Source organism: Astyanax mexicanus, chromosome 18, assembly GCF_023375975.1.
Source record: "Astyanax mexicanus isolate ESR-SI-001 chromosome 18, AstMex3_surface, whole genome shotgun sequence".
Lineage (NCBI taxonomy): Eukaryota > Metazoa > Chordata > Actinopteri > Characiformes > Acestrorhamphidae > Astyanax > Astyanax mexicanus.
Genome location: NC_064425.1, coordinates 23,392,749 through 23,413,272, shown reverse-complemented (window position 1 = coordinate 23,413,272; position 20,524 = coordinate 23,392,749). Strand labels below are relative to the sequence as shown.

The 20,524-nt window shown below is 39.0% G+C and overlaps 2 protein-coding genes across 8 annotated transcripts in view; one reads left to right on the top strand and one right to left on the bottom strand.

The window, feature by feature from the left end:
• Window positions 1–425: 425 nt before the first annotated feature.
• Window positions 426–20,390, bottom strand: LOC103047626 (TRPM8 channel-associated factor homolog). 5 transcript variants are annotated; one of them, XM_049467319.1, is made up of 9 exons: window positions 20,250–20,390; window positions 16,065–16,236; window positions 13,100–13,770; window positions 11,700–12,694; window positions 10,597–10,691; window positions 10,230–10,443; window positions 8,919–9,158; window positions 8,200–8,537; window positions 426–998 (listed from the first exon to the last, which is right to left on the bottom strand). In XM_049467319.1, the coding sequence occupies exons 3-9, from the start codon at window positions 13,714–13,716 to the stop codon at window positions 753–755; spliced, it is 2,745 nt and encodes a 914-aa protein (XP_049323276.1). In that variant the 5' UTR covers window positions 13,717–13,770; window positions 16,065–16,236; window positions 20,250–20,390; the 3' UTR covers window positions 426–752. The 5 variants fall into 5 exon arrangements, with proteins under 5 accessions (XP_049323276.1, XP_007234561.1, XP_049323277.1 ...); XM_007234499.4 differs by lacking the exon at window positions 16,065–16,236; XM_049467320.1 differs by lacking the exon at window positions 16,065–16,236 and having other exon boundaries at window positions 13,100–13,743.
• bach1a (BTB and CNC homology 1, basic leucine zipper transcription factor 1 a) overlaps window positions 17,224–20,524 on the top strand; it is a 251,933-nt gene continuing 248,632 nt past the window's right edge. For 2 of the 3 annotated variants that reach the window (XR_007425357.1, XM_007234501.3), the window contains exon 1: window positions 17,225–17,746. The gene's annotated coding sequence lies outside the window, so the exon portion shown is untranslated. Of the gene's footprint in view, window positions 17,747–20,524 lie in introns of all 3 variants that reach the window. The other variant, XM_007234502.3, reaches the window with a different exon arrangement.

The following is a 20,524-nucleotide window of genomic DNA, read 5'->3' as shown; positions in this document are numbered from 1 at the left end:
CAATTAATACAAAATATTAGTTTAAATAACCTGCTTAACACACCTGACTTAAAAAAAAATAATTAAATCTTGCTGAAAACTTAAAAATTCATTTTGTTAATTGATTTGAACTATTTCAAAAAAATTAAGGAGTCTGTTTTTTAAACTGATCGAACATATTGTTTAATTAAGGGAACAGTTTATGTTTCTGAATATTATTTACAACTTTATTTCAAGGGCTCTGTACAAATGTCTGATCAAATCAAAATAATGTAATTTTGCTGACATTAATGTACCTGAACGTTAACAACTCATTATTCTGACAAAGAAAGAGAGAATATAAAATATGTGAAAGGTGTATCTGAATAAATCCATAACTCCAAATGTTATTATTTAGACATTAAAAATAATTGAAACATATTTATAGAATTCAGTTCAGCAGGATCTTTTCAGATTTCATGCAGTTTTTTTTATTTGCAAACAACATGAATAAAACAGCAAGCATCTCATAAACTGTTAAGACATCAGATTACAGTGTATGATATTTAAAATTTGATCTAACCTGATTATAATACCCTCATATATATAATAATAATGATATACTTACACTTCATGTCAGTATAGATAACTGAAAATAAATAAAAGTAAATCAATATGGATGTTTCTTGCATAGATAAATAATCACAAACCAACAGGTAAGCACCAGGAACTGTTAGTGACCTATAAGCTAGCATAGCCAAAATGGTGCTTTCCACACTGCCTCACACAGTACTCTAACAGTCATACTGGGCCATGGGATGGTCACTCCACACAGGCAGACTAGAGAGCGCGTCTTCAGTGCTGGGCTGGATGGGCCAACCCCAGGCTTTGAAGAATGGAGCCAGGTTCATGTTTACCACCTTGGAGAATGTTTCAGCGTACAGGTTCATCTTGCCATTGTTATCACCCGGCACATTATTTATGGTGTGGTAGGCAGTGAATACTTTCTTGAAGGCATCCCAGCCAAACCTGTCCTGCAACTGGAAAAAAAGAAAAATCAAGCGTAGATAATGTTAAGATAAAGAAAAATAAGTTTTGCTATTTATAGGTATATGTTTGAGTAAAATAAACATTGTTGTTTTATTCTATAAACTACAGATAACACTTTTCCCAGATTCCAAATAAAAAGAAATAAAACCATGCAAAGAAAACAAGTTAATATTCATATTTTTAAAAGTTCAGAAATCAATATTTGGTGGAATAACCCTGGTTTTTAATCACAGTTTTTTTGCATCTTGGCATGTTCTCCTCCACCAGTCTTACACACTGCTTTTGGATAACTTTATGCCACTCCTGGTGCAAAAATCCAAACAGTTCAGCTTTGTTTTATGACTTGTGATCATCTATCTTCCTCTTGATTATATTCCAGAGGTTTTCAATTTTTTAAAATCAAAGAAACTCGTCATTTTAAGTGCTCTCTAATTTTTATATAAGTCAATGACCCAACACAGAATTAATAATTAAACCTCTGTGTTACTGACTGGAGTAAAATAAATGCTATTATGTAGATATTGGTATATAATCATATAAATGACGTGACTATTACACATTCTGATATTGATGCTAAAGTGATAAATATTTCTCTGTGTCTCTGTGTTTGTGTTTGCCTAAAGATAAATTTGAAGATGAATCAATCAAATCACTTAACTTTGCGTATGAAATAATTTATTATAAATATAAATATTTTACTTAATTCTATTTATTCTTAACTTTTATTTCTTATTTTAATTCTTCTCTTAGTTCTTTATTTCCTTTTAATATTTTTCATTATTTAAATGTTTATGTTTTAATAACTTTGTATTATTGCTTTTTTTTTTTACTTTTTTATTTGTTTATTTAAATATTATTATTATTATTATTATTATTATTATTATTATTATTATTATTAATTATTATTTTTTACTAACTGTTATTTTTTAATTATTAAATGTAGTTATTATTTTCTTTGTCATGTCAATCCCTGTAGTTGTAAATGCTCGGCTCCACATGAGGGTTGCCCTCAATGTACTTCCAAGTCAAAATAAAGGTTAAATGATGGATTGATTGAAATATTAGTAGCATATCACCTTTTTTTTGTTCACTGCTATCACTCAAAAAATCTTCAAAATGTCAACTTTACCATCAATCATGTGGTGCATTTTAGCAAAAAATAAAATAATAAAAAACAACAGCAAAAATTTAGATACTGTCACGCCGCCTCGTTCTCCTTCCACACTACCGGACTCCATTTCCCAGATTCCCGTTGATTATGACACCAACAGTATCCGTTCTACTTCACCCAATCACATTTCGCTCCGACGCTCTGATTCACCTGTGTTCTGAGTTAGTTCCGGTTCATACCCATCTAGCTCCGGTATTTAAGTCCGCAGTATGTAAACAAACACCGCGAGGTATTGTTAACTGATGTTGCATACTAAGCGTTCTCCTATCGTTTCTCGTTTTGGCTTTATGGTTTCGACTCTCTTTTTGGATTATTGGTTTATGTCTTTTGTCTTGCCCTTATTGGATTTATTGCATGGTTGGACTGATACTCGACTACGAACTCGGACTGTACTTTCGACTACGTCTTTGGTTTTCGGTGACATCTTTGTTTGCCTGGCTTTACTGTTTTTTGTTATACTGCCTGTTAATAAACCTGTTTGCTTATTTTACTCGGCTTGCGTCACTCCTCACTACCTGGCGTTACATAATACCTCGCCGCTAGTGATGGCCGAATTAAATAATCTTCAACAGGCAGTCGGTAACCAGGGGAGGGTTCTCGAACAGCATAGCCAGTTGTTCGAGAGCCTTGCTAACACCATTACCACTCTTACTACTCAGCAGTCTGAGCAGCACTCTCAGTTAGCTCGGATCACTACGAGCCTCCAAGATATTGCTAATCAGCTTGCTCAGCTGAGAGTAGCCACGCCAGCTAGCTTAGCCTCCGCTAACCAGGCCTCTGTTAGCTCTCCAGCTAGCGCTCCCAGCTATCCTTCGGCGGCGGCTTTTCCGGTAAGCAAACCCGATAAATATGATGGCTCTCCGGATTTGTGCAGAGGTTTCCTTTTGCAAATGTCGCTATTTTTTGCCAATTCTCTTGTGAGCGTCGATGCAGCGCGTATTTCATTTTTTATATCGCGCCTCACCGGTAGAGCTTTGGATTGGGCCACTGCTATCTGGCCTAGCATTGAGCATAGCACCTACGAACACTTTCTCAGTGAGTTTAAGCTGGTTTTTGATCACCCTCATCACGGACAATCTCAGGGGGAGTTATTAGTCCAGTTACGTCAGGGAAATCGGTCTGTTTCTGATTATGCTCTGGAATTTCGCACTCTGGCTGCTGGTAGTGGTTGGAATGAACCGGCGCTACGAGTGATGTTTCGTAACGGACTCAGGGCTGATGTGTTATCCGAATTAGCATGCAAGGACGATGGATTACCCCTTGATGAACTAATCTCGCTAGCCATTAGACTGGATCAGCTTAAACAAAGCTCTTTACCTGGTCGTAGAGCTGGTATCCCTACTCCTCATCTCGCTACGCCCCGTGCATCTGGATTTACTCCTCGGCCCACTTTCAGGGAGGAAGAACCCATGCAAGTGGATGCTACCCGTTTATCGAGTGAAGAAAAGAGGCGACGACTTCAGGCTGGATTATGCTTCTACTGTGGAAGAGCGGGGCACATGTTACGCGAGTGTCGGAGCTGCCCTCCCCGAGTTCAGCGAAAACAGTCGTCAGGCTCGTCCAACGGTGGGCAATCCCATGGTTACCATGGCAACCCGGACCGTCCATATGAGCCACCTGCTTCTGACTCGGGAAAGCGTGTGGAGGGGGTTCCACACGCTAAGAGGGTAAGCCGACTAAGCTCTGACATGTTTTCACGATCATTTATTATATCTGTTATTCTGTTCTGCCAGTCCTCTTCCTGTGTTTTTCCAGCTCTGATTGATTCCGGTGCTGAGGGGAACTTTATTAATGAGCAGCTGGCCAGAAGTCTCCAGATCCAGTTCGAGTGCCTGGAGAATCCAATGAGGCTGTCTGCGGTGGATGGGACCCCAGTAGGACAAGGAGCCGTATCCCACATCACCACACCAGTCAAACTGAAAGTCAGCGCCCTGCATTCTGAGGAGACCAGGTTTTTTGTAATGAAGGACACTAGCTATCAGATTATTTTAGGACTTCCTTGGTTGAAGAAACACAACCCTCTGATTTCTTGGTCTAATTGTGAAATCATTTCTTGGTCTCCTTACTGTCATGATCACTGTATTACTGGTCCTAAATTGTTGATTCAGGCTACTACGGTAGAGAGCCCAGGTCAGGAATCACTTACACATATTCCTTCCGATTATGCAGATTTATCTGAAGTATTTAGCAAATCTCGTGCTACTCAACTTCCCCCACATCGTTCTTATGACTGTGCTATTGAACTTATTAATAATCAGATACCTCCTAAATCACGCATTTACCCATTAACTCAGGTTGAGGAATGCGCTATGGAGGAGTACGTTCAGGAAGCTCTAGCTCAGGGGTTTATTCGTCCTTCCACCTCTCCCGTGGCCGCATCCTTCTTCTTTGTTAAGAAGAAGGATGGAGGTCTTCGCCCCTGTATCGATTATCGCCAACTCAATGCTGTTACCAAGACATATCCGTACCCACTGCCTCTAGTTCCGGTGGCTCTTGAACAATTACGTGGAGCCTCCTTATTCACTAAGTTAGACCTACGTAGTGCCTATAATTTGGTAAGAATCAGAGAGGGTGATGAGTGGAAAACTGCCTTTTCTACCACCAGGGGGCACTATGAATATTTAGTTATGCCTTTTGGTCTCAAGAATGCCCCTTCCGTGTTTCAATCCTTCATTAATGATGTACTCCGTGATATGTTAGGACGATTTGTCATAGTATATATTGACGATATCCTTATTTACTCACCTGATCTACATACTCATGTCTCTCATGTACGTGCTGTGCTTACTCGATTACTTCAGAATCAGCTTTTCGTCAAAGCAGAAAAATGCGAATTTCATATGTCTACCATTTCCTTTTTAGGATATGTGATCAGTACTACTGGTATAACTATGGATGATAGGAAGGTTCAAGCTGTTGCTAATTGGCCTCTTCCCAAATCAGTCAAGGAATTACAGAGATTTCTGGGTTTTGCTAACTTTTATCGTAGATTTATACGTAATTATAGTTCAGTAGCTGCCCCACTTACAAACTTGCTAAAAGGTAATGCCCGAAAATTGGTCTGGTCAGAAGAAGCATCTGTTGCTTTCTCTTCTCTCAAGGAAGTGTTTATTACGGCCCCTTTATTGAAACATCCCGAGCCTAAGGAACCTTTCGTAGTCGAAGTTGATGCGTCCAGTGTAGGGGTTGGAGCTGTACTCTCCCAACATTTCGGTTCCCCCAGTAAGATGCACCCGGTGGCTTATTTCTCCCATAAGCTCTCCCCAGCTGAACGTAATTATGGCATTGGCGATCGTGAACTTTTGGCTATTAAGCTAGCTTTAGAGGAGTGGAGACATTGGTTGGAGGGATCATTACATCCCTTTGTAGTAATCACTGACCACAAAATTTGGAGTATTTAAGATCCATGAAATGTTTAAACTCACGTCAGGCTCGTTGGTCTGTTTTCTTTGCACGTTTTGATTTCGTTATCACTTATCGACCAGGTTCCAGAAACACCAAGGCAGATGCTCTCTCTAGAATTTACGAGGACGAGAATTTAGAAAGCTCTGAACCCTCTACTATTCTGAAACCAGGCATTGTGGTAGCTCCCATCCGATGGGAGATCTCAGAAGAGATTGATCGGATTAACTCCACTTCACAGCCCCCTGCACAGTGTCCCTCAGATAAGACCTATGTACCTGACCAGTGTAGAGATAGACTTATCACATGGGCCCACACTTCTCTCACTTCAGGACATCCTGGTGAGACTCGAACACATGCATTATTGGAGAATCAATTTTGGTGGGAAAACATGCGCTCGGACATTCATGACTTTGTTGCTTCTTGTACTATTTGTGCTCAGTGTAAAACTCCTCGTACTCTCCCCGCTGGCAAATTAGTGCCATTGCCCGTACCTGCTCGGCCCTGGTCCCATCTTGCAGTTGATTTTGTTACAGACCTCCCTGAATCTATGGGTCAGACAGTGATCATGACAGTCATAGATCGATTCTCTCGCGGTGTTAGATTCATTCCTTTTTGTAAAATGCCCATTGCCTTAGAAACTGCTGAAGCTTTGTTTAATCATGTTTTTTGTGTGTTTGGTATCCCTGAAGATATTGTTTCCGACCGCGGTCCTCAATTCATTTCTCAAGTCTGGTCAGCCTTTATGAATAGATTAGGTATTTCTGTTAGTTTATCCTCTGGCTACCATCCTCAAAGTAACGGCCAATGTGAACGAATGAATCAGGAGCTAGGTAAATTTTTGAGGATATATTGTTCTAACAACATTCACGATTGGGCTAAATTCCTTCCTTGGGGCGAACTAGCTCAGAATTCTTTGATCAGTTCCACCACGAAATTGACTCCTTTTCAGTGTTTTTTAGGCTATCAGCCACCCATCATGCCCTGGTCAGCTGAACCCTCCAACATTCCTGCAGTTGACGATTGGATGCGTCGGAGCGAGGAAGTGTGGGAGGAGACTCACAGGCGTATTGAGGCAGTATTACAGCGACAGAAAAGACAGGCTGATCGCCTACGTCGCGAGGCCCCCCTCTATTCTCCTGGAGATCGGGTTTGGCTGTCAACCAGGGATTTCCGGCAACCAGATTCACATAAAAAACTTTCAGCTAAGTACATTGGACCTTTTAAGATTATTAAGAGAATTAATGAAGTCACCTACCGTCTTGATTTGCCTCCTCATTACCGTGTTTGTCCTTCGTTTCATGTATCTTTGTTAAAGCCGGTTATCCCTGGTCCGTTGGATGAGACGTCGCTTGGGTCGCCTCCTCCTTCTTCGGTGGCTGTGGATGGTGATCCAGTCTATGCGGTAGAACGACTGCTGGACTCCAGACGGAGAGGGGGAGCCCTGGAGTACCTGGTGGACTGGAGGGGTTACGGACCTGAGGAAAGGAGCTGGGTGCCAGTGAGGGATGTTCTGGACCCTCTAATGGTGGAGGACTTTCATCGGTCTCATCCGTCTCGTCCGGCTCCACGCCCCAGAGGTCGCCCCAGGAAGAGGTCTCCGGTTCCTCGACGGAGTAGACGTCATGGTTCAGTTTCTGCCCTTTCTTCCAGTTCCGTCCGCGGCTCCAGGAGAGGTCGTCCAAGGTCCAGGGTTCCCGTCCGTTCCGATTCTGCTTCTGCATTGCCTGTCCAGGACGCCACTGGGGGGGAGGAGGTGGTTTCCTTGCATCGTCCTCGTCCTTCGGCTCCTTCGGACTCTTTGGAGGGGGGAACTGTCACGCCGCCTCGTTCTCCTTCCACACTACCGGACTCCATTTCCCAGATTCCCGTTGATTATGACACCAACAGTATCCGTTCTACTTCACCCAATCACATTTCGCTCCGACGCTCTGATTCACCTGTGTTCTGAGTTAGTTCCGGTTCATACCCATCTAGCTCCGGTATTTAAGTCCGCAGTATGTAAACAAACACCGCGAGGTATTGTTAACTGATGTTGCATACTAAGCGTTCTCCTATCGTTTCTCGTTTTGGCTTTATGGTTACGACTCTCTTTTTGGATTATTGGTTTATGTCTTTTGTCTTGCCCTTATTGGATTTATTGCATGGTTGGACTGATACTCGACTACGAACTCGGACTGTACTTTCGACTACGTCTTTGGTTTTCGGTGACATCTTTGTTTGCCTGGCTTTACTGTTTTTTGTTATACTGCCTGTTAATAAACCTGTTTGCTTATTTTACTCGGCTTGCGTCACTCCTCACTACCTGGCGTTACAGATACAACTTAGTTTATGAGAATAAATATTTAAAGTAAATATAGTATATAAAATTTGGGGTCATAGTAGAGCATTTTGTTTTCTTAAAAAAATATACAAAATGCATATGTAATTGTGAATGAGAATTTACAAAAAAAATATACTAAAACAAATCCAGAATAATGTCCATTTAATACATGTCACCACTTTTCACTTTTCATTTCAATTAGTTTGAGCAAAAATAATTTAAAGCAGATATTGTAACTTTAGCTCTTCAAATACTACACCTAATATTAAATTACATTCAATAAAATCTTGTGTACCTGCATATACGTCTCCAGTGCTGTCCACATGCTCCACTGGTCCAGCTGTCTGCCCCCCATGGCGTAACTCTGAGCTCGGCCCCACCTCCTCTCTGGGCTCATGTTCTCATGAGCGCTTGCCCTGTTCACCCCCAGCACCTCCTCATGCACATACACTGACCACAGGTTACAGGTGCACTCGGTGGTATTGGGAGGGAACTCCCAGGCCCAGCGCTGCTGGTTATGGCCTAACTCATGGATGGCTCCCCAAATGCCAAACTTTCGCGCTGATTCAGGGTTTACCAGCTCTGGAGCCGAGCAGGAGAGAATCATAATGGGATACCCAGCATGCATGAACCCTGTATGAAGACACATTTAAATGTTAAATGTTGCTAAAAATGAATTTTTGGCATAGCTTGGCAGTAATTTTTTACTATGATAAAAAAAGTAAAAGTAAAAGTGTTGATAGGGCAAATTAAAGAAATCAAAAAATAGCATTACAATACTTTAAGATATTTTTATGCTCAAGTAAACAAAAACAAAAAACAAAATGCACTATAAAAACATTAAATTATGTTATGGAATAATATGGAATATTATATTTTTGGATTTAAGATGGTGTAATACATGTAATTGCATACTTCAATCACACTAACTAAATAAAAATTAAAATAAAAGATAATGTAATATAAGGGTAAACTTGTCTTTTTATCACACATCTAAACTCTATCAATACAAACCATGAGAGATCTGAACATCGGCCACAAAGCGCTCCTTGCGTGGGAACTTGGCAGGTCCTGCAGCCAAATCAGCGATACCCCTCATGATCGAGTCCCAGAGAGCTGCCACTTCATCAGGCCGATCCAGCTGCCGTATCACCTCTGACTGCAGGGTGATGATGATATTCTCAAACTCCAGCTCAGCCCACGGCGCTGGGGCATTGCGGATTTCATTCATCCAATTCGCCACACTGGTCTCTCCTGAAAAAGACAATATGCCAGTTGTTCACAATTTATTTACAACCGATACCTGCATTTGTTACATACTGCGTAGAACAGCACCGCCGAAGCATACTAGCAGAGCTCGCTAGCTAACGCTAGCCAGTTAGCATAACAAGCTAACACACTGGAGTGACAGAAACTCGGCTCTGTGGCCCCAAACACTCTGTTCTGGAGAAACATGAGAACAGAACTCCTGGAGCTTCTGCTGCTGCTCCTTGCATTATGAGTAACTATAGCCCTTTTAAATATATTAATGCTGTATTTATTAATAGGAGAACGAAGGGAATAGCTACTTAAATACTTTAATGCCTCCAATGACTTCAATAATAACATGTTGTAATTTCATATTAAACCTGTGTCTAATTGGTGCAAAAGAACATTTGAGAAATATCTCTTTGAATACTTACATTTTTAGTATTTTAGGTCCATTTATATATTTTAATTTTTATATTATATATTTTTGGAACTATTTAAAATATTTAGTTTTGTAACGAAAGCCATATTAAAGTTATTGGTGTATCTCTTTTAAGGTCTATTAAATAACAGTCTATAAATAATAAACTATTTTATAATTTTTTTTAATATTAACACCCAAGCACTTTTAGGCAAACAGAAAAATAGACAAAATAACAGAACAATGCTGATGCTCCACAAGCCCCACCCACAGCTATACTAAAACTAGAACAAGGAAAATTAGAAAAAAAGAAACCAATGTAATTAATTGTGTGGAAATGACACCTCTATGCGGTTGAGTTCTATCTTGTGTCTTGAAATTGATTTAGCATTTATAAACCTTGCTAGTTAAGTCTTTGTTAGAGTGCTTAATATGCTTAAGTTAATGCTTAAATATGCTATCTGGTAATACCACAAATAGTAAAAAACTATTAATTTGTTAGTTTTATTTCAAAACATTATGTATGATCCAGTTTCTTTCCTTCAGGTTAAGTCAAAGACTGAACTTGGAAATTGCAAATTTAATGGTCTAAGTTTAGTCCAAGACTGCACATAGTAAACGTTTGTATTCAGTAAATACATGTTAACTGGATTTACCAGACTTGTAGTATGGAGCTTTTATGGCCGTCTGGACGATGACCTCCACCCCGTCCAGTTTGCATTTGGGTGGAGCGATCAGGTATATGAGACCTCCCCACAGATTCCAAACCTGCAGCATGTCTTTATCCAAAGCGAAGCGTTCATGCACCACAGGAGCCCGTCTTAGAACATCTGCATGACCTAAGTGATCCGTCTGACAGCCAATCTGCAGCTGATGACATGTAATATTAATAATATTAGCATGAGCATTATGTGTAACTTTAATTTAGTGTAAATTTAGTGTAAACTACAAATATATTAACTGTTAATAAAAGTATTCCTTTTACTATAAACAATAATCTAAATAATAATCTAAATTAATTACCTGCCAACCTTTGTCCATGATCTCTGCAGGCACGGCAACGAAGGTCCTCATTCCAGGAGAAAGATACAGACCTGTGCTTATCCATTCCTCACCATCTGCAAGCATAGAATTGTGGGCAGGTTTTAGTGTGCCTCATGCTACATATTTAAGTCAAAACTCAAGTCAAGATTTTTGTAAGGTAAACTAAGCCAAAGCGGGACAGATAAATAAAGACTTTGAATTATAATAATATTCTCACTAGGGGTGTGTCATATTATATTTTTCGTGATAATATAAGTATAACTTGGCTAAAGAAAGTGGCTAAAAATACCATGAAAACAGCAGTACTCTGTCTTGAAAGCAGTCTATTTTCTATTAGTTTTGCTGTTTACTGTGAAGCTTTAAAGAAATATATGAGAAGACTCAACCCATTTGACAAGACACAATATTGGGTTAATGGGAATGAGATGATAATTAACAATATAAATGTATGTGTAGGTATATATTTTTTTCTCAATGTGGAAATATATTATAGAAACTCAAAATGCAAAACTGCACGTAAAACTGCAAGTAATTTTTTTTTTTTAAGTATTTATGTGCAAGAAATTCTGATTTTTTTTTTTTTGCGGGTGATGCAAATGTGACTGGAGTATGGAGAGTGAGTGTTATAGTATTATAAAAGTATTATAATTATAATTGTTATAATGCACTGCCATAATGATGAAACATCAGTTTTGGTTACCTGTGCATAAGTTTTGGAAGGTTACTGACAAAACATACATATGCAGATTTTCTTTTGTTTCTATTTTTTTTTGGTTCTGAATGTTTGAAACTGTTATATTCATAATAAATACAAATTTAACATGCATTTAATAAAATTAACATGCATCCAATATTTATTCAGTGTTTTGTTATGTTGCCAAGAATATGTTTATTGCAAAAATACCCCAAAATGTCATGATATAATTTGGAGGCCATAATTCTAAATGACAAGATCCATTGTGGGAATAATTCATCATGGTTACATTTGAATTGCTGCCACTCAGTAAGCTATCCAATTTAACCTGACGTCCCACTTTTCCTAAATGTCCCTATGTCTCTTGAGAAAAAAAGAAAATCCCTACCACCCGTGTTTGCACTGACGCGGATCCTTGCATTGGACACAGAGGGTAAGTTGGGTATGTCTGTGATGATGAACGGCAGAAGTGCATCAGGGTTCTGGCAGACCTTGTAGACCTCAGACCCCACATGAAGGAGCAGCTTGTCCTTGGCACTTTCAATAGGACAGGAATTACACACCTGCGGAACTCCTGCCTCTTTCACCATGTCAGTAAGCAGATTCACCACCGATGTGTAGGACGCGGAGTCGTGAGCCTGCATTCTGAGGTAGTTTTCACAGTCATGTCTGAGCTTCTTTAGGCACTCGTGATCTTGATCGGTCAGTTCCTGGCCCTTAGTCACGTGTCCAGCAAAGCGCTGCAGCAAGTCACGGAAGTGGTAGGCTTGTGGGGTCCCCTCTGCTGTCACCTGTTGGGCTGGATACAATCCTGACTCCAAGGTGGATCCCATAATACACAGGCCCATCTTACTGAGGATATGGTTTGCAGGGCACTCTGTCATCACATTGCGGTTAGGATTGCACTGGGCCCAGTACCAGGCATGACCTCCAATCAGGAGGCCTCCACCTTCAGCCACAAATTCCTGGATCTCTTGGCTTTGAGCGTCACTGTAGGACGTGCAGACGAAGACGCTTAGATCGTCCCTTAAGCCAGTGAACTGACAATTCAGCCCAGATTGGCTCAGAATCCTATGGGCATCTTTAAGGTTGGGCGAGACACCAATAACCCCGTTACGGCCTTCGTCAAGCCAACGGATTGCGTTGATCCAGAAAGTGGACAGCGCATCACGACCCATGTAGCCTTCATGAGTGGTCACGATTACCCTTCCCTGGCCATGGTAGGCCCCGGCAATGAATGCTCTACCACCGGAGGTAAGCCCAATGGGAAAAGCTAGCGGTCCATGTGCCATCACCTCAGATGCTATAGCACCTCCTTGAATGTCAAACTCGGAAACACCTTTTAGCAGGGCTTTCAGGTCATCTTTGAAATCCTTTCCAATTCTGGTGATAAAAAAAGAAAAGAAACACCAAAAAATTAAGTGCAGAGTTTCATCTCATTTGTAAATATCCATCCATTCCTACATGTCTTTGCACACCTTAAGACATGCTTAAAGCACTTGGTTTCCTCTGCGCACAAACACCTTTAAAGCGTTGTGAGAATTGTGAGGATTGGCAACATTGTGAATTGGTGAATGTTTTACCGTCCCAACTTTTTTGGAAAGTGCTTCTGGCTTAAAATGCAAGAATGAATGTATATTAACAAATTAAATATAATTGATCATGGAAAAAATGTGTTTATACTGTCTGCAATCAAATAAAGGTCGAAGGAGTTGTACAATAATGTAAAACAATTACAGGAATCACCAAAAAATGGCAAAAAAAGAATCACACTGGTGCTGTACTTACGACACCGCTAGCCAGCTAGAAGGAATCTGCATGGGCACCGGAAATTTGCCAAGTTCCCCTGGATGTTCCGAGAAGTAGATCCCAGCCACGCTGCAAACCTTATTCCCAGGGAAGCTGAGTAACGTGTTCTGTCCTGGGTTGGCTTTAGCCCAGCTCCAGGCTTGGCCAGCGATCAGCAAGCCTCCTCCAGCTTTGAGAAAGGCCACCAAGTCTTTAGCATTTGCATCCACGCTGTAGGCATCAGAGACGAAGACCGCAAACCCACTCTGGAAGTCATCCACCTTGGTTTTCATGGAGGAATAGCACAGGTTGCTGGCAAGTGAATGGAGACTCTTCTGGATGCCTACTGTGATGCTGTCAGCACAAACGGGCATGAGCCAAGCCAAAATATTCTCCACCAGGCCTGGGAAGCGTGTTAAATACTCCTCATGTCCCAACACCACTAGACGACCCTGGCCATAGCGGGATGCAGCCATTAGGACCTGGCCTCTGGGGTTCATAGAGAGAGGGAAAGCGTGTTCACCTGTTAACACAAGGTCACTGGGTACTGCTTTCCCCTGGAAATCGAGCTCCTGGAGGCCACACATCAGAGCGTAGTAGTCACTCTGCCGTTCCATTGTGGTTTCGAGATGTCTCTTACCAGACTGAAAAAATTTCAAATTGTTGTTGAACTGCAAAAAGAACAAGGAACATTCATAGCTTTCACATCAAGGTTTTTATATCAAGGATCTTTAAGAGTGAAATTATAAGTGTTCATCACTGGTTTTGGACCAGCATGGCCCCAAATACAACCAGCCCTGCACCCAATAGACCACACACACATACACTTACATACACTATATTCCTATCCAGACAGAATTAGTTTCTCAGGGGGGCATCTGTGAAAAATATTTCACACTTCTACTCAGTGATAAAACTCTTGCATCTGGACTGCAATTGAAAAAATCAGGAGTTTATTTTGCTTTCTCAGCCACATGACATTATGTTCAGTAGCTCCTCCATTTCCACTCGCTGTTGTGTCTACGTGGATCTCAGTGGAAACGTGTGCCCAAAGTGTAATTACAATGAGTGGCATTGGAAAAAATAGCTATTTTATTAAACCTGACTTGACAAAACTCAGAGATGTCAGTCCAGACGTCACTAAAATTACCGGAGGACCACAGAGTTCAGCTAAAAACTGTAGGTAATTCAGCCTGTCATTTTCTTAGAGGACGTCTGAGAAAAACACATACATACTGAGTATAGTGACTTTTATTTAACATATACTGCAGTTCATCCAATTCATCCATTAATCTGCACTAATTAAGCTCTTTTTAATTAAATATGCAGTTGGACCAGTGTTCTTGAAGTACTGATGGTATCCCTGATATGCCTAAATAGTATATTATTGATATGATAAGAAATAAGCAATATTATTCTTTTTTATAATATTTCTAAGGCATCATTTATAATAATAATTATAATTGACTTGCACTGTTCATTTTGTTTACATGATGAGATGTGGTTTACACTAGTCTACTTCTACACACTATACCTCAGCACTTCTATTCACTTATCTACACATTTTATACAGTGAGTAATAGTTGCACCATGTACATACTTGCGTTTATTGCATTCATTCTATTTATTGTCTGCTATCTATTGTAATCCTTGTCCATGCACCTTGTGTCTTGTCTTGCACTTTGTTTTTTTAGTTAAAAAGACAAAATCTCAAGGACTGCAGCTTTAAACATAATGATAGAACATTTTGACAATATTGTCCAGCCCTAAGCCTAATGTATATGTTATTAAATACTATTCTTGACATAATTTAAGATGTTGTGATGAATAAACTTACCTGTAGATAAATTAAAGCCTTACAGAATAGAGACAGCCTCTCCCTGAACAGTGTGAGGTTGTGTGAGGCTTTGTAACTTGACAGCTTTAATAAGACTAGTTCTGGAGGGGTAAAAAAGTGGGCGTAACCGGACAGCCTGGTATTTGTTCTCTTAGAGGCTGGGTGGGGTGCGGGAAACAACTGTCGACAAGGTAGTTTTACAGCTACTCCCTTGAAGGTGTAATAGAAATACTGACAAAAGCAAGACATTTGTCAGTATGCGAGTTTTTCCATGAAAACTGAAATCAAACTTCTGTAAATTATCTATATTCACAAATTATAACTTTATTTTTACAGTGTAAGCAAGTAAAAGTTTTATTGGTTGTATTTCTTAAGACAATTATCAGTGTAAACATTCTGGTTCTGCTTGTCTTAAAAAAGAATGAGTTCAATATTGGAACTAATTATACAGTCTCAGCTGAACATCCCTTTAAGACTGTGACTACACCCATTGAATCAATTTTGCACAGGCCTGTGTGTCACAATGCTGGAGGGGTAATTCACTGATTGATGGTAAATATTTGGTGGTCAAACAAAACTGGGCAACAAATGAACCAGTACATCCAGTTTCACTTTAAATCCATGGTAAATAGAGAGCTACTTCAGAGATAAGCTGCACATTATGAACTGCAGACAGATGACATCACATATTGGCATGCTTTTGTCCCTGGCACGCCTCCATATAGTGTACAGAGAAAATGTGTTGCTCATGTGACTTAAATAAAGCCGTTATTTAAAGAACTCACACCTGTTATCCTTTGCTTGAGCAAACTGAGTCCCTCCCTAAAAAAAGCTCACATATCAATCATTTGCTAAAAATATTGATCATTTTAAATTGTGAATAGTTATCAGACTAACAATAAAAGCATGTTAAAATGATCTTAATAGGAAACTAATCACATATAATGGCTGGCATAATTTTGTCACCTTACAACCACAAAGGAAATGTGTTTTATTGAGATTAAAAGTGATAGACCAACACAAAGTAGTGCATAATTGTGAAGTGGAACGGAAATGAAACTTGATTATTAAAAATTTAATTAAAATAAAAATCTGAAAATTGTGACATGCACAACTTAGTAGAGCCACCTGTTATTGCTATTACAGCTTCAAGTCTTTTAGGATATTCTCTACCAGCTTTGCGCATCTAGAGACTGGGACTTTTGCCCATTCTTCTTTGTCCTGCTGGAAGGTGAATCTCCGTCCTTGTCTCAAGTCTTTTGCAGCCTCGACAGGTTTCCTTTTAGGATTGTGGATGTGGCTGCAAGGTGACAAAATGTAAAAAGTTTAGGGGGTATGAATACTTTTGCAAGCCACTGTACATAAGTACTGCAAGCCACTGTACATACATAAGTACTGCAAGCCACTGTAAGTACATAAGACATGCAACTATATCTGTTTAATTTCTATATGTAGAGCAAAACTATACTCACATTCCCATTACAATGATATTTGTGTGTATATAGTTTACTTTTACTCCTGTTTTTTAGTCAGTTTAATCTTGTGTTGTGAAAGCGTTTTTTTTTTCATATAATTTATTCAAAACAATAAAGATAGAATAGATACCACACCCTATCATCAGGCATGAAGAGACTTGATCTTTTCAGTCTGATTCAGACTGTACAACGTAAACAAAAAATGCACTGCATTTAAAATATAATACTACACATAACCCCAAATCAGAAAAAAATCTCAGTTTAAAAAAAAACAACCGGCTTCTTATGGACGGGGCCTTAGGGTCTTCATGAGGTAGAGTCACCTGAAATAGTTTTCTCAGCATCTTACATGAGTTTCTATAGGTGCTGAACAATAGTATCCAGTTTTTCTTCATGCTGTGTAGCTTCAGCTCATCCCAAATCACCATCTCAGTTGATCAGGGGATTGTGAAGATCAAACACTTCGTAACACTACATACTATGTAATTCCATATGTGTCCCTTAACTGTTTTCATGACTTTAATATTAATCTACATTGTAGAAAATAAATTCAATAAAGAAATAAAGAAAAACACAGAATGAGAAGGTGTGTCAAAACATACATACATACACACATACATACATACATACATACAGGTGCATGTAATTGAAAAGTGAAATGAGTGCATGTACTGTACATACTTTTCAGAACATTTAAGAAAATTTAAATTGGTCTTATACAATATAACACTGACTTTTAGGTTTTCATTAGCTGTAAGCCCTAAAATCAACAATAAAATAAATAAATGGTTGAAATAGTGTTTAATGGACTGATATAATGCATGCCTTTCACAATTTGAATTGAATTACTTAAATAAATAAGCATTTGATTATATACAAATATTGTTATTAGAAATTATATAAGTAACAGCATTAATGTTGTTTACAAAGGCATCAATGATTGAACTAAGATTAAGATTTGTGTGTTCTTTCACCTCCTACATTTATACAGCTTTATCTCATACAACAACCATTACTGTCACTATTTAAACAAAGCTTGTAAACTATAAAAACAATAAAGACTGCAACAATACATAGTCTAACACATAATTAATGTTTCATTGAGTTTTTAGCAGTTTAGCTTCATTCACCCAAAAAGGGGCCTGAATTTCCATCATTACTGCGCATGCGCGCCGCCTGGGCGACGTCTCCTGTAAAAAGAGTCACATGAGCCGCTGTCGCAACTTCTTTCAGTAGCCTGCTTTTCTCCAGCAGTTCTAAACACCCTCCACATGTTAAAATGGACAGTCTAGGACTTAAACTACATGACTTTTCCCAGTTCAGGTGATATGTCAGGTTAGTTCTTGCTATTTTTACTTCAGCATTGTTATATAGTGTTATAATTCAGAGCTGGTTAGCTGACTGTAATGTTGTTTTGAGGGCTTGTGTTAGTTAGCTCCTTTAGCTAACGTCAGCTAACCTAGGCTAGTTAGGTAACCTAGATATGGACCCGGAGAGTTTAGCTAGGTTACATGGACCAGCACAGACTCTGTACAGGTTGAACAATTATTCTCAGATTGGTTTCGAGCCATTCAACGCTACCTAACCACATTTTAAGCTAATTAAACAAAGCATTAGCTAGTTAGCTAAGTTACATATGAAGCTCTTGTGTTGACGTTCATAAGACTAAACAACACATCAGCTCTTATTATTTACCACTAATAGCTAGCTTACTATCCTTGTCCCGATAGCTAGGTTATGTATTTCTCAGTATTCTGTGGGACGTCAGCTTCGTTTATGGTATAAAACAACCCATACAGCCTATGAATGACCATCTATCTATGGGTGCCAGAACATCTGTCCAGCTGTTCTCTCTAGAAAGGTTTCTCCCAGGTTCTCAGCCACCACATACCTAACACACCTGATCCAACTAATCAGTTCAATAAGAGTCCATTATTGAGTTAAATAGCGATACATAGTCCATTATTGAGTTAATAAACCTGGAGAGGCATTTAAAAGTTCAGGGCATTGAACCCCTACAGGGTTGGGAAACATTGTTCTAGAAAACCGCTGGACACAGATGTTTATACACCCACGGCCTGGGAGCAATAGACTTTTTGTCCTATTCTTTTAACCCAAAATATAAATTATACTATAAAATGTGGGACAAGGCAGTAGAATATCTAAATCTGACTGACTTGTAGCTGTGTAATATTTCTTATAAATATTTCCTATGTTTCTTATTTTATTTATTTCATAGAATATTTGCTTAGTGCTTGTAACATTGGTGCTCATTATCTTTCGTGTGCTACCAACAAATGTTTTATATTTGTTTGTTGAGACTGATTAATGTGCTATTTTCCTGTATATTGCAGTTACTTTAAAACCAATTACAGATTAAATAGAAAAAAGCATAAACATTTTATCCCACACAAAGCTAACGTTAGCTAACCTATCTAACGCTATAAAACAAAAGAGATAGCTAATAGACAGCGCCACTCGGTTAGTTAACTAGCTATCTTACACAACCAGTAAGTATGCATTAGCTTATTTTCTTATTAATTAAAACTAGCTTCTCATTTGCTACTCTAACAGTATGCTGTGTGGCTGCGCCACAGTTGTTTTATGGCGAGCTCACCCACTTATATCAGAAAATAATTGCCGACCGCTAGAGGGCGCCCGCAAACGAGTCCTCAATAAATGGAGCTCAAGGGAGCTAAACGGCTAAATACTAAAATTAAAATAGTAATTAACTACTTTTTCAGGACATTTCTTTTGTTTTAGACACTTTAAAGACGATTTTTACTAAAAAGCAAACACAGCACCTGAATATTTTAAATTTTCTACAGGAAACGATTTTTTTTCAACAGATTGGCTAGCATTACTGCTAATGTGTAACGTTACTGCTGAGTGGATAGTGAGTTGACGCTGGCGTACGTTTAAAAGGCAGTTAAGTTAATAGTTTATGTTCTGTCGAGTTGTGCTACCATGTCAAACAGGGCTACCCTTGTAATATATTTTTTAAAACATGCCAAAAAAGCACTATATTAGACACCATATTAGAAAATAGTCTCAGCAGGAGCCTAGGTATGATATGTGGTTAGGCTAAATCTCAGTATCAGGTAACTTAACTTTTAAAGTTAAAAAGTTAAGGCCATATGCGTGATTATAAACCGAATTTTAGTTGTATAGTTCATTGTCATTTTGTTACTTGCCATTGCTATTTTTAACTGCTATTTACAGCAATTATAAACATTCAAGCAGGTTGTTTAATGCTCTCGAAAACCCTTAAGGAATTATCATGAAAAACATGAAAAAATGTTGCCGTAAAGAAGCACATTTCAATGGGTAGCATAAATCGACAGAACATTGAAGAGCTTTAAAAACATACTGAAACAGTTAATACATTAGTGCATTCTTGTACATTCAATATAAAAATGACCAAACATTTCTAAACTATCACTTTCCTCAATTCCTCCGAATGAACTCATTATTTTGGTCTCACTCAAGAGCGCTGTATGGTGGCCGAACAAATCCTAAAGTAATTCTCAAGTGGGAGTTCTCCTCCCTACAGATTCTTTTGCTGCGTCTCTGAATCATCCGTACTACTCTAATACACCGTATAAACAGATAATATGAAGTTAATATAGCATTAAAAGTCACTATAAGAGTGGTGTGTTTTTATTGACACTGACTGTTTAGTAGCTTGATACGACAGTATGCGGTGTTTTCATAACAGGCTAACTTGGCGCTAGCTAAGCTAAATGTGAAGGCCTAGTCAGAAAGCTGTCAGTGTAAACAGTGTAACTAAAGTTGTAGCTAGCCTATTCTAGCTCTGTCACTGTGTGTTTTATCTTACCTGCTGTCGATTCCGAGCTTTAATCCACTCTGATAAAGCTTTGACTTGACTCTGGGAGGATTTTGCCTTATGTGCAAAAATAAGATATAATGGAAGCTTGGCACTGCACAGGTACAGCCTGCACAACACAGTCAAAAGGTCACGCTGAATTACTGCTGCCAAAGGCGTGGCAGAGTTGGACAAAAGAGCAGTTTAACTTACAGTATAATGGCCCTAAATCGTATCCTTTGTGGAACCTTTTCTTTTTTGGTTACAGAAGCCAGCTGTGTACCACT